At 45.1% G+C, this 14,097-nt stretch overlaps 1 protein-coding gene across 1 annotated transcript in view; it reads left to right on the top strand.

Moving 5' to 3' along the window:
- Positions 1 to 2,274: 2,274 nt before the first annotated feature.
- The window catches only part of LOC147881304 (putative ubiquitin-conjugating enzyme E2 16), a 34,354-nt gene continuing 22,531 nt past the window's right edge, over positions 2,275 to 14,097 (top strand). The window contains exons 1-4 of the mRNA XM_087402433.1: positions 2,275 to 2,551; positions 2,659 to 2,762; positions 2,943 to 3,045; positions 3,273 to 3,336. Coding sequence (XP_087258559.1) covers positions 2,528 to 2,551; positions 2,659 to 2,762; positions 2,943 to 3,045; positions 3,273 to 3,336 — 295 coding nt within the window. The 5' untranslated portion in view covers positions 2,275 to 2,527. The remainder of the gene's footprint in view (positions 2,552 to 2,658; positions 2,763 to 2,942; positions 3,046 to 3,272; positions 3,337 to 14,097) is intronic.

Genomic DNA, 14,097 nt, shown 5'->3' with positions numbered 1-14,097 from the left:
CCAAAATCACCATGAAATCAAATCTTAGACTAATCAAGTGCATGGATTGTGATCTTGTTCAGATGGCTATATTGGTCCATAGTTGGGATCAAAAGCTCCAAAGTGGGAGGCAAGGGAAGGAAATTCTATTGGCTATGGGCAAAGGCCTAAAGGATCAATTTAAAGTAAAAAGTGACGAGGATAAAGTAGCAAAATAGACTAGCGAGATAGACTATCATTTAGACATGACAAAAATGAACAATAATGGTAAGCATTGCTTAAGTTCAATAAAGTGTGCACAAGTGCGCGTGGGCACTGCCTCCTAGTATAGTGATAAGCACTTTTCAATGCAAAATAGAAAGCAAACAATTTTTAAAGGGCGATAGGCTATTAAAAGGCAATTTTTGTAGGATGATCTTCATAAATGGCAATTTGAAACACACAACTTAACTGAAAATAACATGTGAAAATCCACAAAAGGAGTTTCAATCCTCCACTATAGCACTACCTCTATGAAGATAGTGCAAAGAGGTAGTGCTAATAAAGGAAGAAACACTACTACAATGCTATCTCTTTAATAGCACTATCTCATAAGTGATAAATGCTATCACATCAACTTTGGAGTGTTGTGGCCCCATTGTGGCCATACAATTTATGAAAAGCAAAATATGTAATGAGAACATGCTCCAAGAAGTTTAGGATATAATACCTTAAGAATATGTGTGAATGTGCTTCTAAATGCTTAGAGGTTTATCCTAATGGTCAATTTTCCTAACAATTAATTAAAGGGTGGTGATCTCAATGTTTTACACGATTTTGTGCATTATATCAAATCTTGCACTACTGCATGACCACTCTTGCAAACCCGGTTTTGGAAACACCGTCCTCCTCTTTTCCCTTTTAACATGTAATGCTTAGTGACCTTACCCAACAAGTGTTGATGCTTTGTTATGTCTTAATTCAGTATGAGACCTCTCTCTCTCTCCTCCTTGCATTGCTTTTGAGCTCTTGCCACCCCTCCTACATCACTCTTTGTTCAATCAAGACTTCTTGATGCTACTCCTTGGCACCTTCCCTTGTTGTAGTTACCCTCCGATTCCTCTTCTCTTCTGTGCTTGTGCCATTGGTGCCAATTTCTTATGTCAAAACATTCCTAGATTGGTAATGGATACACCTAGGAAAGGCATAAGGACTTTTAGAAGCAAGACAAAACAAGCTAAACAATCCATGATAGGCCTTGAAGATATAGGTGAAGGAATGTGTGCTTGGCTTGGAGGATCATACCTTTAGCATTATCGTAGTGGATTATTGGAGATATTCAATCAGATGAATAGATAAGGACAGAGGGGTCATTGTACTTGGCTCACCCAATCAATCCACATAGGCGTGCCAAGTGCATTTTTGATGATAAGACTAGGGAAGTTCAGTTAGGACAGTTTCACAATTGTTTGTCGGATGCTTGAAACCTAGGTGAACATGTCCGTCGAGTGAAAATTCAAGTGTCCGCGTAGCATTCACAAAGGGTGGATGCTTGCTCTTGCTGTAGTTGCCTTGAGGGTCCCAGGTTCCTACGATCCCATAGGCCAGGATGCTTCGAACACCTTCTTAGGCGAGGGGAGGCAGCTTGACGAAAATGGAGCTGCGCTTGTCCGCCAATCAGCTATACCGCATTGAAATTCAGAGTCTATTCATCCACTACCGCTTGTGAAAGCTATCGCTTGCAGGTTTGCACTTGGATTGGTTTGATAATGATGCAGCTTGCTAAAGATGGCATGAATATCATCATGTATAGACTTACGATGAAGAAGACCATCATAAAGCTATCAAGAGCGACAAAAATGCAAACAAATAGCATTTTTTGTTCTCCGATGCACAAATAGTCGAGTTGCAGTTGCAAGTTTTCAGGCAAAAAGCATGGATGTCCATCATCCACAACCACCACATTATCCACTCAAATGGATGCACGGTAATTGTGAAGAGGAAGTGTGTGAAGAGGAAGTGTGTGAAGCATGTCTGAGGGCCGGTTTTGACGCCACCTGAAAACGACAGGCAAGGCGGTGGCCAAACGAGCCTCTCCTTGCGAGCAAGGGCACGGAGGGGGCGTGGAAGGAGGCCCTCATAAGTAAGAATGCTGAGGTGTGGTGAAATGAAACATATCCAAAGCAAAGGCGAGTCAAAAGCCTCACGCAAGGCTCGGGAGGGCCGAAGCGGGAGGCTCGGTAGTCCGAGGCAGAAGAGGGAGGCTCGGAGTCCGAAGCAAAAGGCTCGGGCCATCTTCTTCCTCAATCCTTATATTTCTATACTTCATTTTGTCACCTGTCTCCCCTTTTGCATCTCTCTCAAGCTCTTCTCATCCCTAACATTCTTGTTGTTGCCTGGAATTCTCCATCCCCATCGCTCGCTCGCTTCTTTGCTCTAATTCGCCGTTTTCATACTTTCACATTATCCCGCCCTCTTCGTATTCGAAATTCATCCAATTTTTGCCTACTCCGCATTGCATTCCTTTCCATAGCGCCTTTCGGTTGCTTCTTCTGCGCTTGCTGCCGACATGAGCACGTCTTCGTCCCAAAAGGTGCTTAGTTTCTCAACCTTGACCCTGTATTTTTTCTCATCGGCATTACGGACTAAGAATATCGGGCGGGAAGATGGCATATTTGACGACTGCCTCTGAAAATACAGGGCCTTAGTAGAATCGCTGCCCATCGTCTTCAAAAAGAATTGATTGAGTGGCAGGTCAATCCCCCGTCAGGATTCAAGCACAGAGTTACGGATAATCTTCAAAGGTACAGGTTCGAAGTTAGTTGTAGCCACTTTGATTGTGCCATCCACTACTCTCTCAGAGACATCCTGTAAAAAGATTTATCAATGGATTTTGGTTTCTCTGGACATGCCTATTTTGGCTGGTTTACGATTCTGGTTTTGCCTCGATGCTGTGTTCACGAGATCTCATTCTCTTGTCGCAGGTGGGTAATAGAGGCTTCTGGGGCCCCTGGTACTCTTTATGCTCATGAGTTATATCAGCTGCAAGTCGACTTTCCTGAGAACTACCCGATGGAAGCCCCTCAAGCAAGTCACGGATCCCCGTCTGAAAGTCTTGTGATTTTTTTAAATATGGGGGCAACTTTCAAGTCAGATGATTAACTGAACATTGTTCGGGGTGGCCTTTCGGAACAACGGTGTTTGGATGTTTTCATTTGCTCCTCCTGTCTATGTTCTACATACGAGACACAAAACAAAGTCTAGTTCATGTCATCCTTACACTTATGAATCTGAGGATTTTGGAAATTATGCAGGTTATATTTTTGCAGCCTCCTCCATTGCACCCACACATTTATAGCAACGGACACATTTGCCTTGGTAAGTAAGGAGGGCTTTGGATATATTGAAGTGCTTGTCTGGCATAAGCCTGGTCGACGAGTTTTCCTTTCTCCAATCTACGTGTATTCTTTTTCAAAGGGCCACGATACCTCTTTTTTGGCTGTTTATCATACAGCATAGTTGCTATCTGATCTTTAGTCATTGTGTTTGGGATATAGTGCTGTGAATACAGTGTCATGAGCCCTGTGTGGGTATGATAATGAGAGTAATAAGCTTTGAGGCATATTTTAAGATGTGCCTGCCCTTTGGCTCCTGTTCATTTTTGCAAAACTGCTCCGCAAGTCAGAACATTCGAGGGCTGTAGAAATGCAGCCATGATGTTTTTCTTTTGTGTTTGTTACACAGTATAGTTGCTGCTATGATGTGCAGTCGTTACATGGTGCCGTGACTCCAGGGTAATAAGCCTCGTGTGGGTCATGACAATGAGGGTAATGAGCTTTAGGGCATGGTTTTCTATGTGCCTGCCCTTTGGCAGCTGTTCTTAACACAAGAATCCCCAGCTGTTCTTAACACAAGAATTCCCAACTTTAAAACCATGGAAGAACCAAAGAGTACAACATGTGAATGCCATTACTTAGTTGAGGATGAAACGACGTAGTAGGCTAGAGCAACATAATGAAATTATAGTTGCAATTGTTTCAAGGACTTCGGACTTGTAGACTATCTCAAAAGACATACTTTTTACAAAGTGGGAGCACTAATTTATGAAACCACTTCATAAGAAGTGATGCCATTAATCAACCATCATCACATGTTAGAAGGCAACTCTTCTAGGTACTTTAGCCATTCTTTCAAGGATAGAATTCGCCAAAACACAGTGTGCGTTGTCAAATGTAGATCTTCACTTTTGGGCCAATGGTTTTAAGAAGGTTCATGCATTTTGTGGCCTATTCGGCAGTTTTCCATTGGTCGTGTTATGAAAATAATTCAATTGTTAATTTTAAGTATGAAATTATGTTTGACTAGGCCACCAGTGACAATGTTGTCACTACTATAATTCATATTGCTTTTGCAAAGCCACCACTAATCTTGACCTTGCAACTTATTCAATTGCTAGGTTATTGTCATTAGGATATTGAAGGTACTCCTTCTAGAAGTCTAATTTTACCCAATTATTGTTCAATGTGAGACCATCAATTAGTTCCTCATTATCCATTTTGGTGTCATTATGAAAATAATTCAATCATTGATTCAAGCATCAAATTATGTCTAGCTAGGCCACCATCCAAGTGTTTGAGACAATGCCATCACTACTTACAGATTTTATATTGCTTTTGAGAAAAGATCATAGCCCCGCAACCCAAACAGCCAAAATAGCGTGTCAAAGACAGTTATCGAAAAGCGGGCTTGCAAGATCCTTCCATAAAGTATAAGAAAATTTCGTGAATCCTGACAATGCCAAAATATATGAGCCATGCATTCCTGAGAAGCCAAGCATCGATGACATGTAGCCTGCCCAATATGTCTTCAAGCTAGAAGTATACCAGAAGGAAAAACACCCACAACTATCCTCCAAAGAAAAACTGTTGGCGAAGAGGAAGTTTGCAATTCCAGACTTGATGCAATCGACTCCTCAAGAAAGAATCATCCGCATAGGCTTGTGCCACAAACATTCTCGCATCAGGGATTTCCAGAGCATGCAAATCACCCACATCCACTAGATGATCCATGTAGAGAAGCATGGGGTGAGTAGCAATGGTCATACAACAATGCATGAGAGGAACCTTGCCCCACAGAAGAAAAGACGGTCCATTTATTAGTAAGATCTCCCGCAATGATGCCTGCAGCCTTGCTGTCTTGATACAGCTAGTATACGACATGTTGCATCTTATCCCCAAAACCCAGAGCCTGCATGGACTGTCTCAAATGCTTTAGAAAAATCCACCTGCATTATAAGGACATCTTGCTGCGTGCATTTTGCATATTCAATTCCCACATATGTATTATGCCGATGTGGTACGAAACCATACTGAGCAGGATGCAATCCTTCATGCAAGAAATTCTTAATGCGAGCAACTGGCATCTTTGCAACCAATTTGTAAATGACTGGCATAAGATTGATCGGCCTCCAATCCACAAAAGTTTCACACAAGTGTTTTTTATGAAATAATTTGAGTAGCCCTCTTTTCAAGCTAGCAGGTAGACACCGGGATTCCCAAGCCTTGTTGATCATGAAGAGAAGAGCAGGGGACGGATCATCCCAATATACCATTGTTTTGTAGTCTTCAAGCTTTAGGAATATTTCCTTATGCATTCAACAAACCATTTATGGAACTTGCACGACCCCACCAGATGTTGTGCTTTAAGCTACTATCACCTCTCAGCCATTCTCCGGCCTCTCCAAACCAAGTAAGCACCCAAATCTTTCCACACTCATCTAGCCTTGCAATCAACTCTAACCTTTTAATCTTAACTAGAAAAAATGTCAAAAACTTATCATACGTGTCATAACCTTCCAGGTGCCTATAGCCTTACCACCTGCTCTTTCCACAAATCACCTCATCATCTTCATCAAAGGAGCATTATATTCAAACACCCTTGGCAATCACTTCGTAATAACAAAGCTGTTTGTCACTTCTTTAGATCAGGGACAATGGGTCCACTTTTCAATTTAGAAACCGACAAAGTCTCCCCAGGAAGGTAGTGGTATTTCCTGTGACACAAGAGAGGACATGATGCATCACCAGGACCTAGCATTCCAACCCATTACTTTATGATACCAGGCTTTAGTTTCTCTTAAAATTTAATCCAAAAGCATTCAAACCTTTGCTTTGAGGACACCCCCATCCTCTAATGGAGCTCCCAAATATCAAGCTACTTGCCCCCTCCAATCCACCAGATCCAATATTAATCCCTCGAGGCTGCATTAGAAGATAGGGAGAGAGTGAGAACACACACAACTTGGCTGGTTGTAACCATATTAGAAATGAGAGTTTATACAAGCTTGTGGATAGGGTTGGTCCCCTTAGTTAGTACCCTTACGATGATTGCGTCCATATAGGACTACTGGACCATAGAACTGCAATGTACATGTTCTAACACCTCTTACATTGCACAGGATAGATTGAAAGAATTTTTCTTTTTTCTTCCTTTTTTCCCTTTGTTTTGTGGTGAAAATAAAAAGTGACATATGGCAACAAAGGTTGTAAGAAATCCTAGATTTACTATATTTAGAAATGTGCTAAGGAACAGAAAGAAGACTGAGATAGTAGAGAACAAGGAATAATTGTATTGCTTGAATGTTTGTAGGGTGGATGTAGTTGTCATCCATACAATTGGGCCTCTCTTATATAGAGAGTGAAGAGTCACACATGAAAAGGTGTGTACTCCAAAGGGTATGTGCATGAAGAGGTGTGTACCCCTTGTGAAGGGTGTGACCCTTGATGAGAGGGTACATTACAATAGGAATGTCTCTTCAATAGGATGTCCCTTGTGAAGGGTTGTGTCTCATTAGGAAGTGTCCCGTCGAAAGGGCAAGGGTTGTGCCTCTTAGGAAGTGTCCCGTCGAAAGGGCATACCCTTCCACAAGTGTCCATTCATCAAACCATCCATAAGTCTAGAAGTAGAGAAAGGAATACGTCACAGATCGTGACATCCCCTCCCACTCAAAAGAAGACCCTGGTGGAGATAATGAACTGATGTAGAAAATATCACTGTAAATTCTGAAAATACTGCTGTAAAATGTCAGGGTACTGCTGTAAGTCTTCATCAGATTGCCAAGTAGCGTCGGAGTCATCCATATCTCGCCAAAGAACAAGGAATTCCGTGATAAGTCGATGTCGAGTCTCTCGCTGTCAATGGTCCAGAATACGCTCAGGAATAAGGAGAACATAATCGTCTTCGATTTCTGGGACATAATCACCTGCAGGAGGAACTGCTTCATCGCCTGGAATGTACGTCTTTAGCCAAGAAATATGAAATGTTGGATGGATTTTACCCCATGATGGTGGTAATTCCAATTTGTAACTTAAAGGTGAATTTTTCTTGACGATCCGGAAAGGTCCATAGTATCTTGGTCGCAACTTAGGAAACACAGACTTAACCGTCTTATAACGATGTGGGGCTACAAATAATAGCACCATGTCACCAGTGTCAAATTCCAGGTGACGTCTATGTTTGTTAGCAGACCGTTGATACCGCTCTTGTGCTTTTTGCATATGATCCTTGACTTGGAGTAAAATGTCTTGCATTTCTTGAACCAGTTGATCAGCTAGGGCCACTCGATGTTGAAGTACAAAATTCGTTGGTACAATCGGAGTGTGTCCATAAGCTGCTTGGAATGGAGTCATGCTGATGGCACTATGGAAAGAGTTATTATAAGCAAACTCAAGGAGTGGTAGATACTCTTCCCAAGCTGCTAGGCGTGACTGAACATAATGTCGAAGCATTTCTTCCAGAACTTGGTTGACTCTTTCAGTCTGGCCATCTGATTCTGGGTGGTAGGCTGAACTGAACAGTAGAGTTGTACCCAAAGATTCGAACAGTGAAATCCAAAAGTGACTGGTAAACTTAGGATCTCTGTCGGATATGATATTCTTGGGCAATCCATGGTGTCGGAAGATGTGTTGTATGAAGAGTTTGGCGATGTCCGGAGCCTGTGCACTGCTTTTGCAAGCAACAAAGTGTGCCATTTTGGACAATCGATCAACAATTACCATAATCTGAGTGTTACCTCTGGAGGATCGTGGTAGTGTTGTAATGAAATCCATGGAAATACTTTCCCACCTTTCAGTTGGAACTGGAAGAGGCTGAAGAAGTCCTGTTGGAAGTCGTCGGCTTGCTTTCATTTGTTGACAAGATAAGCAAGATGTAACCATTTTGATGACGTCGCTTTTCATCTGAGGCCAGTAGTATGTGGCACTGAGTAACCGATAAGTCTTGTTGATGCCTGGATGGGCAGCATAAGGAACTACATGATGCTCTTTTAACAAAAGTCGTCGAACATCCTTGTCATGTGGTACACAGACGCGATCTTGATAGTACAGAAGGTCGTCCGTATAAGAATAGGATGAGAAAATCTTTTGTTCGGAAGTCGAAGGTTAATCTTTTGAAAGAACCTGTACTGCTGTGCCGAAGTCTTTATCATTGAAATACTTTCCTTTGAATGAATTCGGAACACCCACAGATAATGTAGAGATTACCATGGCTGATGCTAGAGGTAACCTGCTGAGAGCATCTGCAACCACATTGCGTAGTCCTGGAATGTACTCAATGGTCATGTGAAAGTTGGCTAGAAACTCAACCCAGCGTGTTTGTCGAGCGTTCATGACTGGCTGAGTAAAGATATACTTTAAAGAGTGATGGTCTGTCTTGACCACAGAGTCGGCTCCCATGAGATAATGTTTCCAAGAGCGATAAGCATGTACAACGGCAAGGAACTCCTTATCATAAACCGGGTATCGGGTTTGGATATCAGAATGTTTATGGCTGTCAAAAGCAATAACTCTGCCTTCTTGCATCAAGACTGCTCCTGTAGCGATGTCGGAAGCGTTGGTCATGACCTCAAATGGAAGGTTTGGGTCAGCAATAGCCATAACTGGTGTGGTAGTGAGTGCTTGCTTGAGTTGTTGGAAACTATACTCTGTTTCGGGAAGCCACTGAAAAACTGCTGTGCTTTTCAATAATTCGGACATAGGAGCTGCGATTTTGGAAAACTGATAGACCTTTGTATGGTAGAAGTTTGCCAATCCGAGAAAAGAGCGGACATCATGAACATTCTTAGGAGTAGGCCAGTTTCGGATTACCTCGACCTTCTTGGGATCCACAGAGATGCCTTGAGCTGAAATAACATGTCCCAAATATTCGAGTTGGGTCTTGAAGAACTCACTCTTCTCAATGTTGATGTAGAGAGAATTTGCGCGGAGAACTTCAAAAACTTGGTGAAGATGTTGTTTGTGCTCATGTAGGGATCTGCTGAAAACGAGGATGTCATCGAGGTAAACGAGGATGTCATCGAGGTAAACGATGACGAACTTATCGAGGAAAGGCTTGAAGATGTCGTTCATGAGTGTCATGAATGTGGCCGGGGCATTGTTTAACCCAAAGGGCATGACCAAACATTCATAGTGTCCATACTTTGTTCGAAAAGCTGTCTTGTACTCATCACCTTCTCGTATGCGAATTTGATGATAACCTGAACGTAGTGTCAAGAGTGGCAGCGGAAGATGTAAGCAAACTGAAGCTACAGATTCACACAGAGAACACTAGAGACAACAAGATGTGCCACAAACAGATCTGCTGTAACTTAGCCCATAAACCAGGGCAGCAACTGTAATACAAGGAGTCCTGAACAGGAGCTGTAGAAGGGGCTGAACTGGAGCAGCGGATAGGGGCACAAGGAGGCTGGAGCCTGAGAGCATGGAGGCTGGAAGAGCCTGGAGCGAGGAGCCTGGATGAGCCTGGAGCGAGGAGGCAGAAGCCTGAGGCGAGGAGGCTGGAGCCTAGGAACGAGGAGGCTGAAGGAGCCTGGAGCGAGGAGGCTGAATGAGCGTGGAGCAAGGAGGCTGGATGAGCCTGCAGCGAGGAGGCAGGAGGAGCCTGGAGCGAGGAGGCTAGAGGAGCTGCACCAGAAGATCTGCAGAGGGAGCGTGGGCAGCCAACAGAACAGCTGAGGGGAGGCTCCGGTGGGGATGGCCAGGAGCAGGCTGAAGACAAGAGCCTTGAGGAGCTGCTGGAAGAAGTGCAGAGATGAGGAAGGGGGAAGACCCTTTTATAGGGAAGGCCAGGAGGGTCGGCCAGATGGCCTAGACCGACCAGCCTGGTCAGTCAGCCAACTGGGCCGACCAGCTGGTCGGCCAGAGCCTGGTCGGCCAGGGGCTGGTCGGCCAGCCTACCCCCTCTGGCCCCCCTACTGCGTGGGAGCTGGTCGGCCAGCCTCGGCCCTGTCTCCTGGGTGCCCCCTCTGAGTGTAGGAATAGCCTCCAACCGATGGAAAATAGTGTCAGATACAAGTGTAGAACCGGGAATGAAAGAACCTCACGAGGGGTGGGCACACCCACAAAGAAGCCCTCACTCAGAGCAGTGTGCACACAAGTACACTGTAGACAGGAGATGCATATAATGCTAACACGTAGATCAATCTTTGAGAATTGTGTTGCATGTAGAAGTTGATCAAAGAGGTCATCGATGCGAGGCAATGGATACTTGTTTTTGATAGTGAGCTTGTTGAGGGTTCGATAGTCGATGCAGAGGCGCATTGACTTATTCTTTTTTTCCACAAGTAGTACAGGAGATCCAAAAGGGCTGCGACTGGGCCGAATATGACCTTTGTCGAGTAGCTCGGTCACCTATCTTTGGATTTCTTCATTCTGAGTGTAAGAAACCCGATAAGGAGGTTTCGACGGTGGATTACTGCCGGGAATAAGTTCGATTGGGTGATCCACTGGTCGTCGAGGTGGTAACTGCTTTGGCAATTCCTGTGGAAAAATATCCAGGTAAGGCTGGAAAAAAGGTTGGTTGAGGTATTCAGGAGGATCCTTTGTTGGTGTCTCCTCGACTGTCGTAACCAACAGAAGTGAAGTCTTTACTTGACGTTTACGAACCCACTTCTTTACTTGTAGGGCAGAAGCAACTGGGATTGAAGGAGAGTCCCTAGAACCAGTTAGCTCAATAAGTTTTCCCTGGTGGACAAACTGGATAGTATGGCTGCGAAAACTGATTGATGGATCATAGTCGTATAGCCACTGTTGTCCAAGTATGACATTGTACCGAGAAAGAGGCATGATGTCGAAGTTCAACTTGTCCGTATAGTGTTGGATGTGAAAAGACAAGTTTTTTATCCTGGTGTTGCACAAGAAAGTAGTTCCATTTGCGAGTTCAATCTGATAGTCCATGAGACTAGGACTGGTGGTCAACCGAAGTTTGTCGACCATAGAACTAGCTAGGAAGTTATGAGAACAGCCACTGTCGATGAGGATGGTGACCGTTGTTCCTCGAATCGATCCTTGAACACAAAGTACTTGAGTGGTCAGGGAAGGTTCGGGGTTGCTGGCAAGGCTCAGGTGGATGGTATTCGCCATTCGAACAGCTTTGCCTTTCTTGTCTTGTGCTGGGGTAGCATCTTCTCTTTGGGAAGTGCTAGGTTCCATATTGGAATTTTGCTTTGGTCGCTTGGGACAATCGAACCATCTATGGCCTGTACAGATGGTACAAAGTCCTTTTGTGCTGGAGTTGTTCTTCTTGTCAGTGGCCGCACCTTTATGTTGGGGATGTCGGTAATGACTTTGTGAAGAAGAAAAAGCGCGATCCTTGGAGGAGTGCTTCTGTTGGAATCCAGCAAATGATTTCTGAGGCTTCTGGGGATCTTGAGACTGTCGCTGACCTTGATTACCGAAGTTTTTTCGAAACCTGGTGTTATCTTGAGGGCGAGCACCTTTGGCCATAGTAGAGTTCTGTGTGCGATTAGCACTCTGCTTCCCTGTGTTTTGGAAATCTGTAATGCGCTCTGTGTAAGCAATAGCGCCAGCTGTGGTGGTGATGTTTGCTTTAAGGACATCAATGCGTAACGAGGGATTTAGGCCTGAGATGAAAGCATGAAGGCGATCATCCTCAGTTAAACCATCAATCTCCAGCACCAATGTGGTGAACTGAGAGATGTAGGAAGACAGGGAACCCGTTTGCTCCAACTGTCGGAGTTTTGAGCGTGCTTGGAAGTCCGCATTGGCAGGTATGAACTGCTTACGGAGCATGTGTTCAAAACGTTCCCATGTTAACACACTTTGCCAAGGCGATCTTTTTGCCTTCAGTGAGGTCAACAGTATCAAAATACATGCGCATTTTTGCGAGCCATTGGTCAACTGTTCGGCGATTGCGTTGACCAGTGTAGGCTTCCGGAAGTTTGATGTCAAGTCTTTTAGTTTTGGAAGCTTGAAGTAAACGGTAGAGGGCACGTAGTTCAGTGTTTTCTACCTCTGGTGGGAATGAATCCACATAGTCATCTGGTTGCGTCACGTCATCCTCTGTATGTGTGGTACTTCGAGAATCTTGAAGTTGTTGAACTTTCTGGACCAAGTCGGAGATGCTGTCCTGAAGCTGGGATATTTGAAGTTGCAATAGTGATTCGCCTTGTACGTTGACTTTAGGGCTCTTTTTTGGACTTGATACTTTGATCTCTGGAGAGGCTTCACGCGAGCGTTGCGACATATTGGAGATCCGTGTGAGAAAAGCGCGAACTTGCTTTCTAGTTTGTACCATTCCTGGAAGAGGATTCGGGCTGCTCCCTGAGGTTACTCATGTTGGAGGGGGCAGGCGAGGCAGGATGGAACCACCCGTGGAAATTTGGTAAAGGAGGTCTTGTCTGAGGTAACACTGGTGATGCCGAAAGTGGTGTTACTGCTCGTGAGAGGATAGGAGTAGGTAGCAGAGTCCACGGATCTGAGAAGGGATAAGGAGCAGCTGTCGGAAGTGGAGGATATCCAGGAGAAGGAGTGCCTTCGGAGTGTAAATACTGTCTTGGAGAAGGTACAACCTATAGAGGAGGATATCTGGGAGCTGAAGGAGGTGGAGAGTACCCTGGAGATGCCGAAGGCGAAGGGTAAAATTCTCTCCAAAAATGGACAGCAAACTCTTGAGGGATATCGGGTTCAGGATATCTTCGTGTCTCGTGGAACACAACCTGTACTGTGCTGAGGAAGTAATGTAACTGAGGTGCCTCACGCAGAAGGTAGAGGATGTGTTCCAAATCATTAGGAGGGCACGTGACACAGAAGACCCAAGATGCAAAGGCTCCGAAATGGGCTGGCTGTGCAATTTGAACACGATATTGTGTGGTAGCTGATGCCTGAGGTGTCCTTGAAATGCCGGGTGAATTACCAGGGGTTTCCATGCTTTAAGGTAGATTCCTTCATTTGCTGTAATTTGTTAATGGGAAGAGAATCCTTAAAAGCAGATTGGAAAGACTCCACCTGGCAATAATTTAATCTGCCAAATTGTTGCGTAGAAGAAGGCTGCAAATCGCTGTCCGGAGATCCATGTTGCAGTGGTTTGCGAGGAGAGATCGAGGCTTGTCTGGTCCGGGCTGTTAACAGGCGGTCTTCATCGCGCGAGGAGGCTGCAACTGGTGCTGATTTGGCAGGACAAAGATGGCGAAACAAGGGGGGGGGGCTGCAGGCTGTCAATGGCGAAGCACGTGGCAGTTCCCAAGGCTGGACTGTGCAGGAAAAGGCAGGGCTTGGCTGGCAAGGACTGCGCAGGAGGGGGGGAGGGGCTGCGTGCTGGAGAGGCCAGTGAATGCGCAGGGCTGGCGTGTTGGCGAGGCGAGGCTGCGCAAGGGGCTGGCGTGCAGATCTGCGCAGGGCTGCGCAGGGCTGGCGTGCAGATCGGCGCAGGGCTGGCGTGCAGTATGGCGCAGGGCTGGCGTGCAGTACGGCGCAGGGCTGGCGTGCAGTACAGCTAGGGCGAGGGCTTGCGCAGGGCTGCAGGTAATTCCGTACGGTGCAGGCCGTACGGAATAGAAAAGGAGGGGCTGCGACTTTTCGTTGAGGCTGCCTAAGGTGGTTAGTTGCCCCAAAAATTAATTTGGGGGTTTAGTTAACCCTAGGTAGCTAGGGTAAACCTAAGGGTAGGGGATGGGTTTATTTTTTTTTTTTTCCTTTTTACCCCTCTAGGTACCCTTGAGAGGGAAAGAATGAGGGAGAAGAACAACGGGGAGAGAGTGAGAGAGAGGGGTGACACAAAAGATGTGGGTGTGAAGTGTTGAGCCACACCACAAACTCATAGGTTTTATTAGGATTAGGTTTTTCA

Source organism: Dipteris shenzhenensis, chromosome 31 (genome assembly GCF_047967505.1).
Source record: "Dipteris shenzhenensis isolate YYH24624 ecotype China chromosome 31, Dip_SZ_1.0, whole genome shotgun sequence".
Classification (NCBI taxonomy): domain Eukaryota; kingdom Viridiplantae; phylum Streptophyta; class Polypodiopsida; order Gleicheniales; family Dipteridaceae; genus Dipteris; species Dipteris shenzhenensis.
This window is presented reverse-complemented; position numbering and strand designations above follow the sequence as displayed.